General features: G+C 43.2%; 1 protein-coding gene across 1 annotated transcript in view; it reads left to right on the forward strand.

Moving 5' to 3' along the window:
• Window positions 1-26,605, forward strand: part of LOC136874103 (toll-like receptor 13) — a 79,321-nt gene that overhangs the window by 25,679 nt on the left and 27,037 nt on the right. The window contains exon 4 of the mRNA XM_067147655.2: window positions 14,632-14,821. Within this exon, the coding sequence (XP_067003756.2) occupies window positions 14,632-14,821 (190 nt within the window). The remainder of the gene's footprint in view (window positions 1-14,631; window positions 14,822-26,605) is intronic.

The raw sequence follows: 26,605 nt of genomic DNA on the forward strand, positions 1-26,605 counted from the left end.
TCCGGGCGTTTGTCCCTAATGGCGCGACGTAACTGTCTCTGCAGGAAAGTTCTGTAGAACGTTGGTGGTGGTGATTTATTGTTTTAAGAGGAAGTACAAGGTAATCATCCTATAACACTAATCAGAAAAAGAAATGAAGTGGCCAGGAAGGGCGTGAAAATAAGACTCCCTAGGCCTTGCGACCTGATACCGTCGGGGTCGGAAAAGAACAAGAGTTGCCCAAGAGAGGTCAGATAGAATACATGAAAGTGAGGAGCCTAACAGAAGTAAGTGGAAGTAACGCCAGGACTCAGCTAAGGGGCCCATGGGTGCCGGCCCACGCTCCCAAGTTAATAATAATAATAATAATAATAATAATAATAATGTTATTGACTTTACGTCCCACTAAGTACTTTAACGGTTTTCGGAGACGCCGCGGTGCCGGAGATTAGACCCGCAGAAATTCAATTAATTTCCAGTAAATATACCGACACGAGGCTGACGTATTCGAGCACCTTCAAATGCCACCGGACTGAGCCAGGATCGAACCTGCCACGTTGGGGTCAGAAGGCCAGCGCCTCAACAGTCTGAGCCACTGAGCCTGGCCACGCTCCCAACTTAAGAACTCCTGAGGCCCCTTTTGGTCGCCACTTACAACAGGCAGGAGATGCCGTGGATGTTATTCTACCTCCCCTCTGCCCGCAGTGGGTGCAGTTAGTGATGGGCAATGCTCTCGCTCGAGACACACGTCACAGATTTCGAGACTCATGCGAGAATCTCGAGACCAATTCTCCTGTGCTGCGATATATGCGACGTCCCAGTAACTACCAGTGTAGGCTTGGTAGTATATCATAAGCAGTTATTGCGTGAAATACAGAGTTAAAAAAATTAGGGGATCACGTTTTGTAACGTCTGGTATGTGAACGTTAGTTTGGTAGATGGGGCTCCAATGGTCGTACAGCATCCCTTGAGACCTTAGCTACTCAGGGTATGTCACATCGAAGTTATGCTCCATCTGTAGGCGTAGCCATGCAATTAATTGTCAGGTGGCCCCTCAAAACAAAGTGAATAGCGGTGCATCTGTGTGTCGTTGTGAGGTACACAGACTACTGCGGTCATTTGAGCACGTTGTACGTAAACCAGCACATCCCATGAGACATCTTAACGAGGTTCAAGTCGCAAGGGCCGTCACTTTGAACCAGGAAGGATGGACTTCTGGTCGTTTTTCTGTGGATCTCAATGTCTCTCCGTCAGTTATTCAACGCTTGTGGAATCACTACAATGAGACTGGACAGTTCACAAGGGGTTGGTAGATGCAGAGTGCGTCTCTGCCCTTAAGTGGCCACGGCTGGTCCGTGGTCCAACAGCTCTGCACTCCGACCGACCAACCGAGCAGAGGAGGGGTGGCCACGGCCTTACCGTGGCTCTACGCCTCTGCATTCGGGAGACGGGACCGGGCTGGACCTCACGGCTGGCCCCAACCGTCGGCTGTCTTGAGAATGGTTTTCCGTGGTTTTCCATTCTCCTGCACTAAGGCGAATGCCGGGACAGTTCCTAGTATAGGCCACGGCCCTCACCTTCTCCGAAAATCTCCTTCACCGAACAAATCTCCCGTTCAGAGAGACGGCGTCGCCGTCCAGGAGGCCCACCGCCCCCTTCAGGGGAAGAATGAAAACATTTTAGTAGTGGTAGTGGTAGTAGTTCACAAGGAGGGTTGGATAAGGTCGTGGACGCATGACAACCCCACAGGATGACCGATATCTGACCATCTGTGCGTTTCGGCGTCGTTCAGCAACTGTCATAGAACTGCAACAAGACCTCAGGAGGGTCTCTGGAGTCACGGTGTCTGTCCAGACAGTGAAGAACAGGTTAAGAGAAGTGTCCTTCCGACCCAGATGTCCTGTTCGAGTGCGCCGTTTAACGCAGCAACATCGCGCAGCTCGCCTTCTGTTTGCCCGTACCCACGTCAACTGGCAACTTCGCCAATGGAGACCTGTGTTGTTCACAGACGAGTCCATATTTCCCCTCACACAGCGTGATGGACGTCAGCGTGTATGGAGACGCCGTGGTGAGCAGTACATGCCAAATGTTGTCCAGGAAGGCGACCGATTCGGACAAGGTTCTGTGATGGTGTGGGGTGAGGTGGGTGTGAGGTATTGTTTTGTGGAGCATGGCATACGTTCAAAAAATGTATTGATGGCCGTACGGATCTTGTCGTCGTCCGTGGTAATCTTACCGCTGCGGAGTACATCGAGCAGATACTGTTACACCATGTGTTGGTTGATGCATACGGTATTGGCCCTGAATTCGTACTCATGCACGACAATGCCAGGGCTCATGTAGCGCGCATCACCAAAGCTGTCTTGTGAGAATTGGGCATCCAAGAAATGGAATGGCCAACATTGAGTCCCGACCTTAATCCCGTCGAGCATGAGTAGGATAGTCTTGACAGAAGTGTTCGTGGGCGTCCTGTTCCACCACAGACTCTACAAGACCTCGAACAGGCTCTTATTGAAGACTGGGACCTGATACCGCAACGTGACCTCCGTTGACTTATACGGAGCATGCCACGTAGGTAAGTAAACTCGTGTCCTCATCCCGAGGTAGTGCAGCTCTTTTCGGGTACACCCCCATTGGAGGTGAGCTGCATGTACCATTTCAACCACATACCAGCCCTCCTGCCATTCTTAAATTTCTGGCAGTACCGGGAATCGAACCCAGACCCCCAAGAACGGCAGCTAATCACACTAACCGTTACTCTACGGAGGCGGACGCCACGTAGGTGCTAAGCTGTAATAAATGCTCGTGGAGGACATACACCATACTGAAGCTCTCCAACTATGATAAAAAGTCAGCACTGGAGGACTGTTATCACTTTGTTTTCGTCCCTATTTGGACGTTTCCGTTTGTGTTTTGAAAATGAACGCGAATCCATCAATGTTCTTTTGTGCACTTCAACGGTAAAGGATAAAGGTTTAGTTGGTAATATACCCTGAGTGTGAGGTATTGTTTTGTGGGGCATGGCATACGTTCAAAAACATGTTTCTCTATTTTTTTTAAACTGTGTAACATTCTCATATGGAAACGTGTGTGTCGATAAATTGTCTCAAAAGCTTGGAAAAGTATTGAATGTTCAACTAGGAACCCCTTAATACCGCTAACGAAAGTGAAAACAGAATGCCTGTATCTGGCTTATTTGAGCTGAATAGCCCTGCATAATTTGTGAATAACTGTAGATAGAAAGTACAGAACACCTACCTGGTATATGTTTAGTCCTCAGCCCGAAGGCTGGTTGGATTCTCAACAGCACCGCCATCTGCTGTCATAGATGGCCTAGGCATTACTGAAGAGGCGTACTAGGGAAATGAGGAGTGAGGTAGTTTCCCGTTGCTTTCCTCACCGAGCCAGATGTCTGCCAAACCCACTGAAATGCCTGCACCAACCGACCCTATGAGCAACATTTTCACACCATTCATAGCAGGGACTGGCTGCATAAGAAATGGCATTACTAGCATCGCTCATGCCTCAGTCACTTTCATTTTGTCAAAGCCAAGGATAAGACAGAGACAGATCAATGAAAGTAACAAAATTGCTCTAGCCCATACCAGAAGACATAGTGCACTGTAAATACTAGGCCCTGCCAGCAAAGGCACAACCTACCTGAATATCTCACAATTCTTGTCGACAGGGTAGCTTCTTGTGATGCAGGCCGGGCAGGGGGGTATTCTCTGTGACGATTCTCTTTCCACGATATTATGTGTTTTTAAGTACAGAATAATCCTAAAATATTTATGCTGACGTAGTTTACTTCTTTTGAATAAACAACACAGTGGACTGTGCTACGTGGCATTTCTTCAAAATAATCTACATCCACGGCTTACGTTGCGTTTCGGACATCGTCTTAAAGCTGTCGCGTACAATTAGACACAATTACACACTGCACCGTCATATACCGAAGTACCTAATTATTACGGGAATACTCTAACATTGTAAGAAATTATTTCCTTCGTCTCCAAAAATCGGTAAATACAAGCACTGGTCATATGGATATTGATTGCGGGGTCTGATAACGATGTACACCTACGATAGCCGCCAGCTGTAATTAGCCTACCCATTGGTGTACTCACCGCTGCAGCAATGCCAGAATGCTTATGCTTTATAATTATGTTATACTGCTTCAGTGGCGGCTCGTGCTGAATAATGTTGGTGGCTCTGCTCTGTGACGCCCAGTCCATACTCTGTTGTTCCCATCTGGTCCGAAAATGTTTATTTTGGTCTCATCAGACCAAATAACTTGGTCCCAGAACTCTTGACTCCCATTTTCATACGTCTTAGTAAACTTCATTCGAACGACTCGATTTTTTCGACTTACAAACGGCCTCTTTCTTGCTCATCTTCCCTGATATCCATTCTTCCAAAGTACCTGGCGAACAGTCTGGCTGGAAATGTTCTTTCTCAGTAGTGTTTCTGTTAACTGTCGGGTTTCTGGAACACTTATTTTCGGATGTTGCCTCACTAATTTAACAATAAAACGTTCTTGTGTGTCATTTAGTTTCTTCTTTTCAGATCTTCTCGACAATTTTTTTGTTGTGCCATTGTACCGAAATTTATTAAGCACATAATTAATTGTAGAGTGCGGTTTCTTTACTTCTCGTCCAATTTGTCTAAGGGAAATAGCCTTTAAGCGCTAGGTTAACGATAACTTGTTTCAAGTCAGTGCTTGCCCTTACCCATCGTGCACGCGACTGATCGAACAAGGACATTTAACGTCTGTACATGCCCCCCATAGGCTGCGCAGTCTGGCGGAATGTACACAACGTTTATTTACATTCAGAATTTCTTGGTCATTACCTCGCATGTACAAACAAGACTGTTGCCAGTAAATAGGTCACTACACAATATATTGCCCTCCCATTCTTTCACGATTATGTAGCGAAGCTTTTGGTCGCTAACTTCCCGTTCTTAACGCCTTGTGCAATAACGTATCCACGTCTCGTGCGTTGATTATGTGTAGGTATATAGACATTATACAGGCAATGTATATCTGCTACGCGAGGTGTACAAATATGAATGTTACGAACTGTATTCTCCACGTACAGCGACTTACGCGCAAGTTACAATGAATCTGTTATAACTAGGGCTCGGAAGTTGAGGAACTATAAATTGCCTATAAAAGGACCTAAAAATGAAAAAGACCAAAAGCTAGCAAAAAGAACGTAAAATGCGATTTAATTATTATAATTACTTACTTTATCTGTTTACCCTCCAGGGTTGGTTTTTTTCCCTCGGACTCGGCGAGGGATCCCACCTCTACCGCCTCAAGAGCAGTGTCATGAAGCGTGAGACATTGGGTCGGGGGATACAACTGGGGAGAATGACCAGTACCTCACCCAGGCGACCTCACCTGCTATGCTGAACAGGGGCCTTGGTGGGGGATGGGAAGATTGGAAGGGATAAGCAAGGAAGAGGGAAGGAAGCGGCCGTGGCCTTAAGTTAGGTACCATCCCGGCATTTGCCTGGAAGAGAAGTGGGCAACCACGATGACTGAGGTGGGAATCGAACCCACCTCTACTCAGTTGACCTCCCGAGGCTGAGTAGACCCCGTTCCAGCCCTCGTACCACTTTTTAAATTTCGTGGCAGAGCCGGCAATCGAACCCGGGCCTCCGGGGGTGGCAGCTAATCACACTAACCACTACATCACAGAGGTGGACCTACAAAAACTCAACTACCAAAAACGTGTACCGTACGTAATTTCGTTCCCACCAAATTTATGAAAAGTACAATCAATTTTAATATATGTTTCCTTTCTAACCTTACCAAACACTTTCCCTATAATGAATCACTTGAAGGCCATTTATGAAAACTTTTTCTTGGTATTCTCAGCCTTTATGTTTATAACCCTTGCCTTTGTAGAATGGGGCTACTTATAGCAAATCCCCCATTCATTTGTTATAGCTCCCTAGTACATTTCCCAATTATTATTATTATTATTATTATTATTATTATGTGCGTATGGACCCAATGGATCACGCAAAGCTCTAACGATTCTGTTTTCTGAGTTGCCAAACAGCTCTCATCCTTTCTCCGTGGATCCTTTTTCGTTCTTCTGTCCACTTTGCTCCAGTCTTCTTTTTCACTTCGTTCTCTGGTTGCACTTTCCATCCATTTATGTTTTTTCCTGTAGAGGTTTCTGTCCGCGGTGTCATTTGAGTTCATATCGGCTTTTTCCAGATCCTTTTTCATTTCCAGTACCCATGGAATATTTTCTAGATGTTCTATGTAGGTGAGAATCGTGTGTGTCAGTCTCCTTTCCGGCAGTCTGCGGACGTGCCCATAAAACTTCAGACATCTTTTGCGGATGTCTGCTGCAATGTTGGAAAGCTCTTCTGTCACTTTGCGTGACCTCAGTCTATATCCATCTTCTGTTTTTCGGGGACCGAGAATTTTCCTCAGGATTCTTCTTTTAAAATGTTCTCTAGGTCACCTTTCCCATTTAGTGTAAGGATCTCGCTGTCATATAGAACTCCGGGCTTGATTACTTGTATTATAGTGTCTGATTATCATTATTATATATTTTATTCTTCAGTTCGTTCTCATGTCATTCTACTGCATAGCACGCGTATACAGACATACAGTACATGATCGCCCGGAGCCCGAGCAGTTATTGTGACTGCAAAAACTCACGTCCACGCAGCACTGGGGAACCCAAGTCAAGCCAGTAACACAAGAATACAGGCCTCGAGGTCACACCAAGCCACTCCGGTATTTTCCAGTTAAAATCTTTTCTTCCAGCTACACTGCATTTCAGCCGTCCGACCTCATGGCTAAATGGTTAACGTGCTGGCCTTTGGTCACAGGGGTCCCGGGTTCGATTTCCGGCAGGGTCGGGAATTTTAATCATCATTGGTTAATTTCGCTGGCACGGGAACGGGGTGTATGTGTCGTCTTCATCATCATCATCATTTCATCCTCATCACGACGCGCAGGTCGCCTACGGGTGTCAAATCAAAAGAGCTGCACCTGGCGAGCCGAACATTTCCTCAGACACTCCCATCACTAAAAGCCATACGCCATTTCATTTTGCATTTCAGCCTTCTGTATACGGGCCACCGGAACTTGGTCTCACCAAATAATTCTACCATTGTAATTCACCAATGGCTGCTCATGCTAAAATTAAGCTGTGTGTTATAATTTTAAAATACGAAACCGCACAAACAATAAATAAGTAAAGTATGTACGGTACTTACTCAGTGTCGAAAACGGAAATACGCACGTCTCTGTCTTCTCCTGCAGAACTTATCAATGACATCAAAATCGAACCACTTGATTCTTGGTGCCCATATTATTATTCTCGACTGAGAGTACAGTATAATAGGGGCATTAAATTGGTGCCCTGACATGGTGTTTTGGAAGGAAGGTCTTTATTCGGTTGAGGAAAGAAAAACATACTTTATTTCCGGTTCAGCAGTTGTCATGGGCGTTGTGACCGGTATTCTCAATCATATGATAATTTGAGCAGCCGGCCCCTTGGTGTAGGGATAGCGTGGCTGCCTCTTACCCGGAGGCACCGGGTTCGATTCCCGAGTAGGTCAGGTATTTTTAGTGTATCTGAGGGCTGGTTCGAGGTCCACTTAGCCTACGTGATTAGAACTGAGGAATTATCTGACGGTGAGATAGCGGCCTCGGTCTAGAAAGCCAAGATTACCGGCCGTGAGGATTCGTCGTGCTGACCACACTACACCTCGTAATCTGCAGGCCTTCGGGCTGAGCAGCGGTCCCTTGGTAGGCCATGGGGTTAGTTTTGGTGGGTATGATAATTTGAGAGCTCGTGTTTTGTAAATTGCTGGTCAGGATGAATTGAAGTAATGGTACAGCTCCTTGTGCAGGTTGGAAAATATATGGTTAGAAATGGCTGTGGAAGAAGTAAGGAGAAATTGAAGGAACTTACTAGGAAATTGAATCTAGCAAAGAAGTCAGCTAAGGATAACATTATGGCAAGCATAATTGGCGGCCATACAAATTTTAGTGAAAAATAGAAGAATATGTATAGGTACTTTAAGGCAGAAACAGTTTCCAAGAAGGACATTCCAGGAATCATTAATGAACAAGGGGAGTGTGTATGCGAGGATCTTCAAAAGGCAGAAGTATTCAGTCAGCAGTATGTAAATACTGTTGGTTACAAGGATAATGTCCAGATAGAGGAGGTGACTATTACTAAAGAATTATTAAAATTTACTTAATGACAACAATGACATTTACAGTAAGATACAAAAGTTGAAAACTAGAAAATTAGCTGGAATTGGTAAGGTTTCAGGGGATATACTAAAGACAATGGGCTGGGATATAGCACCATAGTACTTATTTGATTATAGTTTGCATGAAGGAGCTATACCAAATGAATGGAGAGTTGGTATAGTAGCCCCTGTGTATAAAGGAAAAGGTGATAGACATAAAGCTAAAAATTACAGGCCAGTCAGTTTGACATGCATTGCATGTAAATTTTGGGAAAGCATTCTTCCTGATCATATTAGACATGTTTGTGAAATTAATAACTGGTTTGATAGAAGGCAGTTTGGGTTTAGGAAAAGTTATTCCACTGAAGCTCAATTTGTAGGATTCCAGCAAGATATAGCAGATATCCCGGATTCAGGAGTTAAATTGGACCATATCGCGATTGATCTATCTAAGGCATTTGATAGGGTAGATCATGGGAGACTACTGGCAAAAATGAGTGCAGTGAGACTTGACAAAGGAGTAACTGAACGGGTGGCTATATTTCTAGAAAATAGATCTCAGAGAATTAGAGTAGGCGAAGCTTTTTCTGACCCTGTAATAATTAAGAGGGGAATTCCTCAAAGCAGTATTATTGGACCTTTATGTTTTCTTATTACATCAATGATATGTGCAAAGAAGTGGAGTCAGAGATACTTACTGTAAGACTTTTTTAAGACTATGTTATTCTGTACAGAGTAATAAATAAGTTATAATATTGTGAGCAACTGCAAAATGACCTCGATAATGTTGTGAGATGGTCAGTGGGCAATGGTATGATGATAAACGGGGTTAAAAGTCAGGTTGTGAGTTTCACAAATAGGAAAAGTCCTCTCAGTTTTAATTAATGTGTTGATGGGATGAAAGTTCTTTTGGGAATCATTGTAAGTTCTTTATTGGGGTAATCACATAAATATGATTGTAAATAAAGGGTACAGATCTCTGCACATGGTTATGAGAATATTTAGGGGCTGTAGTAAGGATTATAGGGGAGGGCATAAGTCTCTGTTAAGAAACCAGCTAGAGTATGGTTCCAGTGTATGGGACCCTCACCAGGATTACTTGATTCAAGAACTGGAAAAAATCCTAAGAAAAGCAGCTCGATTTGTTTTGGGTGATTTCCGACGAAAGAGTAGCGTTACAAAAATTTTGCAATGATTGGGCTGGGAAGACTTGGGAGAAAGAAGACGAACTGCTCCACTAAGTGATATGTTCCGAGCTGTCAGTGGAGAGATGGCGTGGAATGACATCAGTAGACGAATAAGTTTGAATTCAAGAGGACAAACTGGGGCATATATTCGTTTATAGGGAGGGGAGTTAGGGATTGGAATAACTTACCAAGAGAGATGTTCAAGATATTTCCAATTTCTTTGCAACCATTTAAGAAAAGGCTAGGAAAACAAGAAATAAGGAATCTGTCACGTGGGCGACTGCCCTAAATGCAGATGGCTGGCTGGCTGGTTGGTTGGTTGGTCGGTCGGTCGATATAAAAATCGAATCTCCGTCTTCAATCTACGCTTCTCTATCATGCTAAATTTGAGGGGTATTCAAGTCATTTTCCTGAGAGAAATCTTGCTGCCCAGATCTACAGCATGCTACTGACGACGCTGCCTGTCTTACAGGTAAACGTTCAGTTCTACTTAAGAATATAATAGGCAATAACTTCTTGCGAAGGCACTACTTTACTCGTAGACAAACTGTTGTCACCAAAAAGACACCTATGCTCAATGAAGTCTCTTCTAAAAATTATTAGACCTAATTAACATATTTTTAAAGAGTGCTTTAAATGTAAGATTGTTAAAAGTAATTAACTCCATAATGGTGTAGGGAGTAGGCTTAAATGAAATGAAATGGCGTCTGGCTTTTAGTGCCGGGAGTGTCCGAGGACATGTTCGGCTCGCCAGATGCAGGTCTTTTGATTTGACTCTCGTAGGCGACCTGCGTCTCGTAATGAGGATGAAATGATGATGAAGACGACACATACACCCAGCCCCCGTGCCAGCGAAATTAACCAATTAAGGTTACAATTCCCGACCCTGCCGGGAATCAAACCCGGGACCCCTGTGACCAAAGGCCACTACACTAACCATTTAGCCATGGAGCCGGACGGTGTGGGGAGTATTCGGGTGACATGGGCTGAATCCACCTGATCCGTCTGAATAGGTAAATGACCAGTAACTGCTACGTTGAACAGCTTGGTGACCACTTGTAGCCCTTCATGGACTTCACGTACCCCTACGATTTTGAGATATTCCAGGAGGATAACGCACCGTGTCATTGGACTCAAGTTGTCCAGAATTGGTTCGGAAAGCGTTCTGGAGAGATTCAATGAATGCGGTATCTAATTCGTTCACCTGATGTGAAACCTGTCAGCATTTATGAGACGTGGTGGTGAGGTCCGTTCACACCTAAAAACCTTGCAACTGCAAATAGCAGAATGCTGTGGGTCAGAATCTCTCCATATGTGTTTCTTCCACTCGATACCACGACGAGTTGCCGCACTTGAGCGAGCTAGAGGATAGCCTACACGATACTAGACTCCCCTTCCCTTGACTTTTGGGGTATAAAATGTTTGCATGCACTTCGATTCGGAATGCGATAAATGATCCTTACAGCTCTATTTTGCAGGAAAAAGATGTTCCAAATATGCATTTGCTACACAACTCCAGACAACTATCCCATAGCTCAAGTGAAGGTATATTACTCCATACTACTTCTTCTTCTCCTTAATCTGTTTACTCTCCAGGGTCGGTTTTTCCCTCAGACTCAGCGAGGGATCCCACCTCTATCGCTTCAAGGGCAGTGTCCTGGAGCTTCAGACTCTGAGTCGGTGGATACAACTGGGGAGTATGACCAGTACCTCGCCCAGGTGGCCTCTCCTGCTATGCTGAACAGGGGCCTTGCGGGGGGGGGGATGGGAAGGTTGGAATGGATAGACAAGAAAGAGGGAAGGAAGCGCCCGTGGCCTTAAGTTAGGTACCATCCCATCATTTGCCTGGAAGAGAAGTGGAAAACCACGGAAAACCACTTCCAGGATGACTGAGGTGGGAATCGAACCCACCTCTACTCAGTTGACCTCCCGAGGCTGAGTGGACCCCGTTCCGGCCCTCGTACCACTTTTCAAATTTCGTGGCAGAGCCGGGAATCGAACCCGGGCCTCCGGGGGTGGCAGCTACTCACACTAACCACTACACCACAGAGGCGGTTACTCCATACATTTGCAATCTACAATTTGTTATATGTCCAGCTCCTTGGCTGAATAAGCAGCGTAGTCGCCTAAGTTTCAGAGGTCCCCGGGTTCGATTCCCGGCCGGGGCGGAGATTTTAATCTTAAATGGTTACTTCGCCTGGCTTGGGGGCTGCATTCCTGCAACTCACACACAAGACTATCCTTCACTTCAAAAGCACGCAGTTCCTACACACGACAGATGCTGCGCACCCTCATTTGAGGGTCTGCCTTACAAGGGCTGTACCAGCTAGAAGTAGCCACACAAAATTATTATTATTATTATTATTATTATTATTATTATTATTATTATTATTATTATTATTATTATTATTATTATTATTATTATTATTATTATTTACATCCTGCGTAATACAAATATCCCAGGCGTTATTGTGTTACAAGCATAAGTAACGCGATTCTTCCAGGCCTGCTCTCTTGAACAATACCTAAGTACAGGTACATTATTTTATCTATTTGGGGGATTCTCACTCGCCCAGTTGCCTGCACTGCGAGCCTGTCTTCAATCAATCAATCAATCAATCAATCAATCCTGATCTGCATTTAGGGCAGTCGCCCAGGTGGCAGATTCCCTATCTGTTGCTTTCCTAGCCTTTTCCTAAATGATTTCAAAGAAACTGGAAATTTATTGAATGTCTCCCTTGGTAAGTTATTCCAATCCCTAACTCCCCTTCCTATAAATGAATATTTGCCCCAGTTTGTCCTCTTGAATTCCAACTTTACCTTCATATTGTGATCTTTCCTACTTTTATAAACGCCATTCAAACTTATTCGTCTACTAATGTCATTCCACGCCAACTCTCCGCTGACAGCTCGGAACATACCACTTAGTCGAGCAGCTCTTCTTCTTTCTCTCAATTCTTCCCAACCCAAACATTGCAACATTTTTGTAACGCTACTCTTTTGTCGGAAATCACCCAGAACAAATCGAGCTGCTTTTCTTTGGATTTTTTCCAGTTCTTGAATCAGGTAATACTGGTGAGGGTCCCATACACTGGAACCATACTCTAGTTGGGGTCTTACCAGAGACTTATATGCACTCTCCTTTACATCCTTAATACAACCCCTAAACACCCTCATAACCATGTGCAGAGATCTGTACCCTTTATTTACAATCCCATTTATGTGATTACCCCAATGAAGATCTTTCCTTATATTAACACCTAGATACTTACAATGATCCCCAAAAGGAACTTTCACCCCATCAACGCAGTAATTAAAACTGAGAGGACTCTTCCTATTTGTGAAACTCACAACCTGACTTTTAATCCCGTTTATCATCATACCATTGCCTGCTGTCCATCTCACAACATTTTCGAGGTCACGCTGCAGTAGCTCACAATCTTGTAACTTATTTATCATTTATAACATCATCCGCAAAAAGCCTTACCTCCGATTCCACTCCTTTACTCATATCATTTATATATATAAGAAAACATAAAGGTCCGATAATACTCCCTTGAGGAATTCCCCTCTTAATTATTACAGGGTCAGATAAAGCTTCACCTACCCTAATTCTGTGAGATCTATTTTCTAGAAATATAGCAACCCATTCAGTCACTCTTTTGTCTAGTCCAATTGCACTCATTTTTTGCCAGTAGTCTCCCATGATCCACCCTATCAAATGCTTTAGACAGGTCAATCGCGATACAGTCCATTTGACCTCCAGAATCCAAGATATCTGCTATATCTTGCTGGAATCCTACAAGTTGAGCTTCAGTGGAATAACCTTTCCTAAAACCGAATTGCCTTCTATCGAACCAGTTATTAATTTCGCAAACATGTCTAATATAATCAGAAAGAATGCCTTCCCAAAGCTTACATACAATGCATGTCAAACTTACTGGCCTGTAATTTTCAGCTTTATGTCTATCACCCTTTCCTTTATACACAGGGGCTACTATAGCAAGTCTCCATTCATCTGGTATAGCTCCTCCGACCAAACAATAATCAAATAAGTACTTCAGATATGGTACTATATCCCAACCCATTATCTTTAGTATATCCCCAGAAATCTGTTCAATTCCAGCCGCTTTTCTAGTTTTCAACTTTTGTATCTTATTGTAAATGTCATTGTTATCTCCCGCCAAGCACTTTGGCGTTATGCGCTTTTCGGCGCCACAAGCTCCCGTCCTATGCAGTCTACTGAGAGCTTTATCAGCGTAAGGTTCAATTTAGTCAAGTGTTCACGTGTTTAGTGCTCGGTGTGTTGTTCCAATGCGTTTTTCATTACTTGAGCGTGTGTGTAGCCTACACATAATACCTACAAAAAATACAGGAAATCTTGTGCGAGAACACGCGCTGGCCGCATTACGACAAAGTGCTTGGCGGGGGAAAGACTCGCAGCGCAGGCGACTGGGCGAGTGAGAATCCCCCGAAAAAATATTATGTCCCTGTATTTAGTAGAATTTGTCAGTTGAGGGTATTTGCCATCACATACTTACATAAGGATTCAGTTTCAAATATGAACAATTAGAGACAATTCAACTTCATAAATAAACGCTTCGTATTAATAACTGTATAAACGTCATGTAGATTGTAATAGAAGGTGAAGGATGGCTGGCCGTTATTTACGAAATAATGAACTATGAAGACGTTGCACCATACATTCTCTGCTCAACAATAAACCTTAGCTGGGGACAGTTTTTCCAAAATGCTGTTAACTGTCTCTCAACGTCCCGTGTAAGAGTCTGGCTAAGCAGTAATTAGTGAAGTTGGATGATATCTCTTTACCAGGCGACAGGAAGGTGCCTTGCAACCAGTTTATGGGAAACGCCGATCTAGTCGATTAAAATTACTGTTATAGGTTCTTTTAAATTATGAAATGTAGACAATTTGTATACAGTAGTACAATAAATATTGAAGAAGTACCGTAAAAATTAAGCGATTTTTTTTCTTTAACATGTAAAGCAATCTACATATTTCAGTCAAAAAATTAAAACACAAAGATCGCAATGTGCACTAAACCATTCAAAATATTTTCATAGAGATATTTTCTGATTTTGTTGAAAAAGGGCACAATAATAAATATGAATTTACAGACAAATTGTAGCCTAGATGAAATGAATACAAATCATGATCCTGTTAATTAAATGTTGGTCCTGTTAGTCACATTCGATGTAATATGTTTCAGTGGTAATAACCTCAAGTGGATTGTTGAAGAGCTGCTTCCAAACTTAGAGAAGGGGCCTGAAGGATATCGACTGTGTTTACACGATCGGGACTTTACTCTGGGTGCGGCAATAGACACCAATGTCATTGCATCTTTAGAGAAGAGTCGAAAAGTTGTCTTCGTCTTGTCTCAGAATTTTATTAGTAGCCGGGTGAGTAAATAAATCTGTTCTTCCCAGTTTATCTTATCCAGTGCTTTCATCTATAACAGCATTGCTAAGATACTTTACAAAAGATAAGTTTTTATTATTACGTCCTCCTATTCAACACATGTATCCATCTTTTGATGGAGTGATTTTAATCAAACATGTTTCGGCTCATTTTGAGCCATCTTCAGTGAAAACATGTTAAAAACTACATGAATTGATGTTAAAAGAGTGGCATTAAAACACAGTGAGAAAGAATATATAAAAATAAGTGAAACATGAAAAATCTAAAACAATACGAGGTATTTGAAGGTATTAAGGTTTTAATGTTACTCTTTTAACATCAATTCATGTAGTTTTTAATATTTTTTCACTGATGATGGCTCAAAATGAACCGAAACATGTTTCATTAAAATCATTCCATCAAAAGATGGATACATGTACTGAATAGGAGGACGTAATAAAAACTTTTCTTTTGTAAAGTGAAAACCGTCAACACGGAGTGATTTTATTTATTTATTTATTTATTTATTTATTTATTTATTTATTTATTTATTTATTTATTTATTTATTTATTTATTTATTTATTTATTCGTGTCAGTAAAACAATATAGATTACAGATGCAAATTAGATAAAATATATGAAATTACAATATTACATAAAATTAAACCGTTATTTACAAAATATCGGCACGTTAACAGCACTGTGCCAGATCAAGTTCTGTGCACTTAACAGGGCACAGAAGGCAATTAATAAGGTGCCTTGTCGTTTGTACCACGCCGCATTCACATAGGGTCTAATCGCCCTTCATGAGGGCCCCATTTCTTCATATTGTCCTTTGATCTTCCTGCTCTTGTCCTGCTGTTGTCCTTACCGTATGAGGGTGGGCGCCCCACTTTGAACCTGTCACTTGACGGAGCAGGGAGTTTCGAGAGGAGACCTTTGCCTTGATGTTTGAACATTGCTCTCTGTAAGTTAGAGAACGATCCAAAGTAACACCCAAGTATTTCGGTGTGTAATTATGTTCTAGAACTTTGTCCTTCCACTTCACTTGCAGCTTCCTTAAGGCTTGTTTGTTCTTCAGATGGAAAGCACATACTTGAGTTTTTGATGGGTTTGGTTTGAGATTATCGGTCTCATAGTAGCGAGACAAAATATCCATTCAGTTCTACTATTTCAAAGCATTCACTCTGAGTAGCCAAGGCCAGATCATCAGCGAATAGGAAGCTTTTAGTATGAGGTGAATGTGGCTGGTCGTTGGTATATATATTGAAAAGTAAGGGAGCTAGCACACTTCCTTGAGGAAGACCATTCTTTTGCGTTCCCCATCGACTTCGCTTACTCTGAAAGTCAACAAAGAAACGTCGGTTCTGTAAACGGGCAGCAACAATTCTGGTAAGCTTGAAATCCTTTGTAAGGCTGTACAAATTGTGTAACATGATTTGATGTTGTACGGTGTCATAGGCACAAGAAAGGTCTACAAACGCTACTCCTGTGATTTTTCGGGATTGAACACCATCTTCTATATACTGTGTTAGGTTTTCTACTTGTGCATTACAGCTCATGCCTGGCCTAAAAGCAGCTTGCTCTGGGATTAACAAAGGCTCCACAGATGGTGCAAGACGATTAAGAAGCATTCTTTCAAAGATCCTGTAGAGATGACACAAAAGGGAGATCGGTCGAAAGTTTTTAGGGCCATTAGGGTCCTTAGCGGGTTTAAGGATAGCAACTACTGTGGCCTTCCTCCAGATTTTTGGAATGTGACAACGCTCCAGGCAGTTATTGAAGAGTTGAAGTATCCATTTTTTGGTAGCATTTCCATAATGTTTAATTTGCTCTATAAGACTGTCGTCTAGACCAGGTGCTTTTCTGTTCTTACACATCCTGATGGCGTTTTCCAGCTCTCCAAAAACAGGAGGTTCGGATATTTCACAGGTTTCGTCTTCAATGTTCCTTAGAAATTTTGGTGGTCTAGCTCTGCGTTTAACTTTGCCATTCAACAAGAGCTGATGGGCGATTTCATTTGGGGATACATCATAATGAACAGATGCCTTGGTGGGGTCATTATTCAAACGTTTTAGTAGTTTCCAGGCTTTCATGCTGCTCTGCGACATATCCAATTCTTCCATCAAATTAATCCAACGTCCCCTTTTCAATTTACCAACAGTCTCTATCAGTTTATTGCCAGCCTGTATTGTTTCTTCACTAAAAGGATCCACTTCAAAAAGCGAAATGTACTTTTCCAGATCTTTTACTGCACAAGGATCTAAACCTTGTATGTACTGTGTTCTGCAACCACGTGGGATTGACTTGCATGAACATTTCTTGATAGCACCGGTTAACTTATCATATGATTCTGGACTTGGATCAATGTTCAAGAACGCTTTATGTAGACTCTTGGTGAAGTTATCCCAGTCAGCTTTCTGAAAATTGTACCTTCTTCGAAAAGGTATTATTTGAGGTCGAACCGCTGAGAACACCTGACACTTAACTGGTCTGTGCTGATTATCAGGAATAGGTTCACAGACTTCCTTTACACATTGATGGGATATGGTATCAGTAACAAATATGAGATCAGGATTGTATCCGCGTCTCCATCTGCCACAATTGAAGAGCGGTGGAAGCTTGCTGTCATGAATTAAAGACAAGTGATTCATTTCAGCCCAATTTGTAACAGCTAGTCGATCTTTGTTGTCATCTCTATATCCCCAAATGGAGCTGTGGCTATTGAAGTCACCTATAACAAAATGGATCTTACTTCCTAAAAGATTAAAGGACTGGGAGAAGTGAAATGGAACATTTGGTGGTTTATAAACTGACGTTATCATACAGTTTGATAATTCTATTGATATCAGTTCTATATCATCATCTTCAGAAACGGAGGTTGATAGTATATTGATTCCAGGGCTTGCAAAAATGGCACTGCCGTATTTTCCATGAGGTCTCTCGGCGACAAGTCGCATTCCTGGTACTTTTGGTCGGTTTTGTGTACTACTTCTATGAGTTTACTGAACACAAAGAACGTCACATGTGTGCGTGTGTGTGTGGCACATTTGCTATAATATGGCCTCTTTATTCAATGTAATGCCGTCTATGTTTACCGACAGGATTGTTAGCTTTGGTCCTGAAAAAGACCCTTTGAAATATTTATTCACCATACTGAGTTTGCAATAGTGCTACTGGAGTAAGAGAATCAGCCGTCTAGGAACAGTCCTAGTCCGTTGCCCAGGAGACACCCGGATGTATGACAGTATCACATGTAAATACACCATTCTGGGAGGTTTCTCTCGTGTCCCCCGGAATGATGTTAATATCTTGTAACTGTTGAGACATCCGTCGTAATTCGGGCGGCCCACGATGGATGTGTGTCTAGAGGAAATAATGGTATAAAGCCGTGAAATATAAGGGCAAAAATGAGTAACACGCTAGACATGGGGTACCGAACGACTTCAGCATCAGAAAGCAAAAATAATTCCTTAAGAAAGATTGGATATCAAAGATGAAAGAACATTTTCGAACCACCAGTTTTTACAATGGTTTGTTGCAGATCTCTATACTACTTTAACATATATTACTTCATCTGCACATAAAGAGCTTCCGTGGCTCAGACAGCAGCGCGCCGGCTCCTCACCGCTGGGTTCCGTGGTTCAAATCCCGGTCACTTCATGTGAGATTTGTGCTGGACAAAGCGGAGGCGTGACAGGTTTCCCTCCAGGTATCCGGTTTTCCCTGTCATCATTCATTCCAGCAACACAGTCCAATGTCATTTCATTTGTCAGTCATTAATCATTGCCCCACAGGAGTGCGACAGGCTTTGGCAGACGGCACAATTCCTACTTTCGCCGGTAGATATGGGCTTCATTAATTCCATCATTGATCCGATTGAATGACTGGAAACAGGCTATGGATTTTCATTTTTATTTTCATCTGCACATAACTACTGTAGCTTACGAGTACTACTGTAGAAAGACGGCTGCGATTCTACGGACACCTGGTCAGAATGGATCCAGCAACGTTAAATAAAAAAACGTTTTAATAAAATACACTGACTGACAGAGCAAATGCAACTCCAAGAAGGAGTGGTCAGAACTTTATGCTAATTGCAGGGTAGACTGACGTCACTGAGGTATGCTCATGATGTGAAATGCGCCGCTGTGCTGCGCACGTAGCGAACGATAAATGGGGCACGGCGTTGGCGAATGGCCCACTTCGTACCGTGATTTCTCAGCCGACAGTCATTGTAGAACGTGTTGTCGTGTGCCACAGGACACGTGTATAGCTAAGAATGCCAGGCCGCCGTCAACGGAGGCATTTCCAGCAGACAGACGACTTTACGAGGGGTATGGTGATCGGGCTGAGAAGGGCAGGTTGGTCGCTTCGTCAAATCGCAGCCGATACCCATAGGGATGTGTCCACGGTGCAGCGCCTGTGGCGAAGATGGTTGGCGCAGGGACATGTGGCACGTGCGAGGGGTCCAGGCGCAGCCCGAGTGACGTCAGCACGCGAGGATCGGCGCATCCGCCGCCAAGCGGTGGCAGCCCCGCACGCCACGTCAACCGCCATTCTTCAGCATGTGCAAGACACCCTGGTTGTTCCAATATCGACCAGAACAATTTCCCGTCGATTGGTTGAAGGAGGCCTGCACTCCCGGCGTCCGCTCAGAAGACTACCATTGACTCCACAGCATAGACGTGCACGCCTGGCATGGTGCCGGGCTAGAGCGACTTGGATGAGGGAATGGCGGAACGTCGTGTTCTCCGATGAGTCACGCTTCTGTTCTGTCAGTGATAGTCACCGCAGACGAGTGTGGCGTCGGCGTGGAGAAAGGTCAAATCCGGCAGTAACTGTGGAGCGCCCTACCGCTAGACAACGCGGCATCATGGTTTGGGGCGCTATTGCGTATGATTCCACGTCACCTCTAGTGCGTATTCAAGGCACGTTATATGCCCACCGCTACGTGCAGCATGTGCTGCGGCCGGTGGCACTCCCGTACCTTCAGGGGCTGCCCAATGCTCTGTTTCAGCAGGATAATGCCCGCCCACACACTGCTCGCATCTCCCAACAGGCTCTACGAGGTGTGCAGATGCTTCCGTGGCCAGCGTACTCTCCGGATCTCTCACCAATCGAACACGTGTGGGATCTCATTGGACGCCGTTTGCAAACTCTGCCCCAGCCTCGTACGGACGACCAACTGTGGCAAATGGTTGACAGAGAATGGAGAACCATCCCTCAGGACACCATCCGCACTCTTATTGACTCTGTACCTCGACGTGTTTCTGCGTGCATCGCCGCTCGCGGTGGTCCTACATCCTACTGAGTCGATGCCGTGCGCATTGTGTAACCTGCATATCGGTTTGAAATAAACATCAATTATTCGTCCGTGCCGTCTCTGTTTTTTTCCCAACTTTAATCCCTTTCGAACCACTCCTTCTTGGTGTTGCATTTGCTCTGTCAGTCAGTGTATACTACTTGATGAGCCAGGGGGGATATGCCAAGCAGATGAAGGAAGAACTCAAGAGGTTAGGAATTGCAGATGAAGAATGCCGTGATAGAGTCCAATTCAGGAAAAGACTTTCCGACATAAATTTATTGTGGAAGAAAATAAAGAGCGCAGAGGGGGAAGATGGACTGAAGAGAGAAGAGTGCAACATTCTGAAAGAACGAAGGCAGTGTGGAGAAAGAGGAAGGAAAAAGGGATGATAAGAAGGAAGTGAAGTGGTATTGGCGTGGTCCTAAGTTTGGCCTGTTCGCAAGAAAGAAAGAAAGAAAGAAAATGAAATATGTATTTTATGTGGACAACTGTCTTAGTGGAGCTGTTTCAAAAGAAGAGATTGGGACATTTATTTTAAAGGCACAAGAGTTGATGTCCTCTGCAGATTTCAATTTGAGGGGATGTGTGAACTCCTCAGATTGTAATGTTGGCATAACTGAAAATGTCTTAGGACATCGATGGTATTGTGACGTAGATGAAATTGGATGCAACTTCAACTCAACTACAGGTTTGGTAACCCGAAGGGTGGCACTCTCCAGTGTGCAGAAAATATTCGATCCGGTTGGAATTTCGGCCCCAGTGACCCTTATTCCCAAACTCATTCTACAGAAGACGTGGCAAAGGAAAATAGGATGGGATGAGGTTTTACCAGAAGATATTTGTGAAGAATTCCATCGATGGAACTAGCAGCTACAATACCTGCATGACTGCCGGATGCATAGAATTATTTTCCTGAATGATAACAGCTCGTTGCATGTATTTTTCGACGCCAGCAAAAAGACGCTTGGTTGTTGTATATTTATGAGGACAGAAGATGAAAAGGAAATCAAAGTGAGCTTTCCGATGGCTAAATCTACAGTGGCACCTCTCAAGGAACTAACACTACCTCGTCTCGAACTGATGGGTGCGCTCCTTGGAGTTAGGATGTCTCGGTTGAGCCTCCGATGCTTACATCTGGATAATATACACACAGTATTTTGGTCTGATTCAACAGTAGTCTTATCCTGGATAGAAAACAAAGGGCAATGGTCTGTGTTCGTAGAGAATCGGATGAGAATCACGAGTACAGTAAGGCTGATTCATGGAGGCACATTCCGGGTAGTCTCAACGCAGCAGATCTGCTATCTTGAGGATGTTCACCAGCTCAGCTTTGGATATCCAGATGGTGGAAGGGCCCCTCTTGGTTTAAAAGTAAAGAAGAAGAAGAATTGGTCTCTAAACGTCCTGAACTAGTATTGGAAGGAGTCAACAGGGAAAGAAGGAAAACAGTTGTAACTGCCAACATCACTGTTGTGGAAACAATCTTACTGCAACTTAGCTCACGATTCTCTGGATACACTAAAATCGTTAGGTCTATGGCTTGGGTTTTGAGATTCAGAGAATATAATCATAGGGATCGTGTATCTGCAGAAATTGGTAGCGAAGAATTTCTGTATGCTGAGGAAAAGCTGTTCTTCCTTATCCAGAGTGAAACTCTTCATGAAGAAGAAATAAAGGAGCAATTGAAGAATCTGCTGGCGTTCACAGATAACGAAGGAATTCCTCGCATGAAATCAAAAGTTGTTGATTCTGACGACACTCCAGAATATACCTATCCAATTGTACTTCCATCAAGACATGTAATGGTTGAAAGAATGATTGAACAATTTCATTAGTTTCATAATCATGCTGGGACACACACGCTTCTTGTTTTGTTGCGCCAAAGGGTTTTTATTCTTAGAGGAAGAACGGTGGCAGCAGTTTTTCGGAGACATGTGATCTGTTGTCGTAAGTCTGCAAAAGCTTTGGAAGTAGTGATGGGTCGTTCATGAACGAACTAACTCTTTTGAACGACTCACTGGAGAGAGCTAGCTCAGAGCTAGCTCTCTCAATGAGAGTCGACTCTTGTACGAGCTAGCTCCCTCCTTGCTCCTTGAGAGCTAGCACGAGCCGACTCTTTTATCAACAGCTAGTCGTTCAATTACGAGTCGACTCTTGTATGAGCTAGCTCCCTCCTTGCTCCCTGAGAGCTAGCACGAGCCGACTCTTTTATCAGCAGCGACTTCAAGAAAGAGCTAGCTCGTCACATCGACTCTCGTTCATTTCTAGCCAATGCCATGCCTCAGATAATCACGTGACGTACTGAAGCCGCTTTCTTTTTTATAGGCTGCCCAGCCCAGTCTAGCCTCTTCCCGCATTCAGTCCAGGGGGGTGAAACTCTAATAGGGCTTTTGGTTCCAATCTGTAGCTAGCTTCAAGTAGTTTCAGTCTCTTTTTCTAGATGGCGCTGGAGGTCATTCATAACGTGTAAATAGTTATATGCACGTTCTGTAGGTGGCACGCAAGTAAGCATGAAATGAGCGTTGTTAATAATTAAAGGCAGTTTGTCTCGAAGTGAAGTATTTAAAGTATTTCAAGTCTAACCTCAATCAGGGGGCACTTCTCACAAATTAATTAGTCATAAAACGTCAAGCATTGTGGAGATAATATTGCTGAATTGCATCGAATTCGACTTTACCCAATCGATTAACCTTGTTCGAACTTATATCGATTTTAATCGATAGTTCCCATGATGCTACAGTATTTGTGTTGTTTGAATTCCAAGTGCTCATGTGCTTGTGAGGTAAATCTTAGTTCCTTGTGCTTGTTTATTTGAAATATATCTTCGCCAGTCCTCCTGAAATCCTGTATTTCCTGTTTGAGTACACATCAGGGGCTGAAATCTGAATGGTTCTATTAATGTAGTTCTATATATTTCCTGTCTCAGTGCATTTAATTGTTATTTTCATTTTCATGTGGTACTTGGATATTGATGTGATACCCCATTGTCTTGCATATGGTGTGCTCTGTTGTCTTGCTTTCGAAGGGATTTCTTATTTGTTATAATATCAGCTTTGTGTTAATGTGTCAATCATTCATTTGAAGTTGAAGCTACTTTGAGGTGTGTGGTTATGTTCTCAGTAACATAGTATGCCATACGAACTAGGGGTATCAGATCATTATTTACAACGTAGTAAGTACTTGGAAATAAAAATATATGAATTACAATGTATTGGGCATGGAAGTAGTAGAACTGCATTATTATCGCCTTTAGGGGGGGGGGTGGCGAGAGGCAGGGAAAGGAGGGGGGAGGAGCCGTAAGCATACCCGGATGTGCGTCACTGCGCCGGATGTTAAATCTCCGCGCTATCTGTTGATAGTAATACTAAGGTATTGCACCAGAATGCACACTGTGGTGCTATCTCGGAAAAGAGACTAAAACTACTAGCGTCAAGTGGCTTGGAACCGAAATTTATCATTTTCATCTCTATTCTATTCTATCCTCTTTGATTCAGTCAGTGCTCTGAGTGCAGTGGTTGTGGGCTCTTTGTTAGGTACGTTTTTGTGCCATAGTTCTGGCAACTTGCAGCGTAACGAAACAATGAAATGAAATAAACAACATGTTATTGAGCAATACTTACCTGTTCACTTCCTGTATGCACTCATAATCTATGAAGGATGTAGGGCCTAGTATAGATCCAGTAGGTTAGGAGCAAATAAACGACACGAAGTTCGGGTTAACTAACCTCAACTAAGCACGAACAAACAGTCGCTATCCAGAATACTGAATATACCACTCGGCAAGTAGAAACGGCGTAGTTTTATTCTGTCTGAAATAATTAAGAAATACTCTGATAAATCCTCATCTGTTTCTTAAATGAGTTCGTAGTTATGAATTAACATATTGCCAAAATCTTTCGGTTTTACGGTACAGTGGATAAAATAATATACCGTAGTTTTAAATCGAATTAAGGCAAATAGAAAATAACACTAGTTTTGGCTTTAAAATATAGGCTAAATAACTCATACCAACGTGTATACCGCAGTACATTTTAAAATAATTTTTTATTGACCTGTAAGAAGTCCGACTCCTTAGCTGGATGGTCAGCATTGAGGCCCTCGCTGCAGAGGGTCCCGGATTCGATTCTCGGCCAAGTCGGGAATGTAATTCTTCTGGCTCGGGAACTGGGTATTTGTGTTTGTCCCAACACTTTCCTCTTCATATTCAGACAACACACCACAATACCAACCACCATAGAAACACGCAATATTGATTACATCCCTCCGCATAAGGTTAGCGTCAGGAAGGACATCCGGTCATAAAACAGGGCCAGCCGGGCTGAGTGACTCAAACGGTTGAGGCGCTGGCCTACTGACACCAACTTGGCAGGTTCGATCCTGGCTCAGTCCGGTGGTATTTGAAGGTGCTCAAATACGTCAGCCTTGTGTCGGTGGATTTACTGTCACGTAAAAGAACCCCTGCTGGGCTAAATTCTGGCACCTCGGCGTCTCCGAAAACCGTAAATGTAGTTGGTGGGACGTAAAGCCAGTAACATTATTACTTATTATAAAACAGGGCCAAATCCACATTTGCGGAACAGTTCGCACCCGCGAACCCACAAGTGTAGGAAAAGTGGTCGAAGCGGAAGAAGAAGTAAGTTTATATAGTGTAAGGAATGCCAATATATCGAACATATACGACTCATACGGTTTAATCGTTCTTGAAAAAAAAAAATAGTGTGACCATACTGTACACGAAAAATAGGCAAAATGATATGCGTACTGTAGTATACTTGGTTATATGTACATTTGTGCTGATAGTAGTTTCCATTATTTTCGTTAAAGATCGCGTTTAATCAGCTATGTTTCCTACGCTGCATAATGAATGAAAGAATCTGTTGTCCCAACGCGGAGTGTCAAGTGAGAAACTTTCTGCAGCTCCAGTCGAAAGAGGATATTCTGATGACATCTTTTGAGTGAAATGTAAACTACGTGCACAGGAATAGAGATTCTTCTTATGCTTATCTGGATTGCCGGGGTCGAACGGAAGTATTGCCAATATCTCGAACATACGTCCCGTACGGTGCATTCAATCTTGAAAGACATCATTTTAAGGAGAATGGAACTTAGGCAAAGTAATATTAGATGTCATCAATCAACACTGTATATTTGTGACACGTTTCTTCGTTACTGTGTATAAAACTTTATCATCGGATTAATTGCGAATGTTGGCAGCAATGTACATTTGTTTTATTCCAAGAGTAGCGTACCAACAAACTGTACATTGTGTTGCCATCTGTTGTGTAAAAGGTGAACTATCTCGCACCATCTCGCTCCTTCAAATAAAGACGGGAGTCATGATTAATCTAGAAGATGTACAATCACGCTATTTTGGGCGCTTCTGAATAAAAAACGCATGGCTTCGTGTATACTATAGTAACTTACATCCCATTACATTCTTAAACAATTATTTATTAACGTGTAAGTATTGCCAATATCATGAACATACGTCTCGTCACGGTGCATTCAGTCTTGAAAAGCATCATTTTAAGAAGAAAAGAACATGGGCAAAGTAATATTAGATGTCATCCATTAATACTGCATATTTGTTAAACATTTCTTCGTTACTGTATATAAAGCTTTATCGTTAGATTATTTGCCAATGTTGCCAGGAGTGCATTTGTTTATTTCAAGAGAAGCTTTCTGAACTAGACGTTGTGCTGCCATCTTTTGTGGAAAATATAAACTATTTGCGCTATATCGTTCGTTCCCGGAAGTCATACAGAGCGACCGGAAGTCATGAAGAGCGACCGGAAGTCATAAAGAGCCGTCTGCCCTAAACCGGATGAACGAATGAACGAACGAACCTGGAGCGGAGAGCGGCCTCTGACTTCCTGGCTCGCTCCTACCTTCCCGCTCCCAAGAGTCGACTCTTTTGAACGACTCTCAGTTAGGAGCGGGAGCGAATGAGCTAGCTCCCTCAAAAGAGCTAGGTCGACCCATCACTACTTCCCGCTCCCAAGAGTCGACTCTTTTGAACGACTCTCAGTTAGGAGCGGGAGCGAATGAGCTAGCTCCCTCAAAAGAGCTAGTTCGACCCATCACTATTTGGAAGTACCTTTCCCTCCATTACCACAGGACCAAATCAAGGCTTCGAGTACTTTCCAGATCACTGGTACAGACCTAGCGGGCCCTGTGTTTCTACGAGGTGCGGAAAAGGGATGGGTTATGATTTTCACTTGTGCTGTTTGTCGGGCTGTGCATCTGGAGTTGATCACTTCACTTAGTACGGTAGCTTATGTCCAAACTCGACGCAGATTTGTAGCAAGAAGAGGAAGAGTGAATACCATTTATTCTGACAATGGGACGAATTTCACCGGACTTCGTAGAACCCTGGAACAATTAAATTGGACTGAAATAGAGATGACATGCAGGCTTCTGAAAATTACCTGGAAACTGAATCCTCCCACGGCAGCCTGGTGGGGAGGATTCTGGGAAA

Source organism: Anabrus simplex, chromosome 5 (assembly GCF_040414725.1).
Source record: "Anabrus simplex isolate iqAnaSimp1 chromosome 5, ASM4041472v1, whole genome shotgun sequence".
Lineage (NCBI taxonomy): Eukaryota > Metazoa > Arthropoda > Insecta > Orthoptera > Tettigoniidae > Anabrus > Anabrus simplex.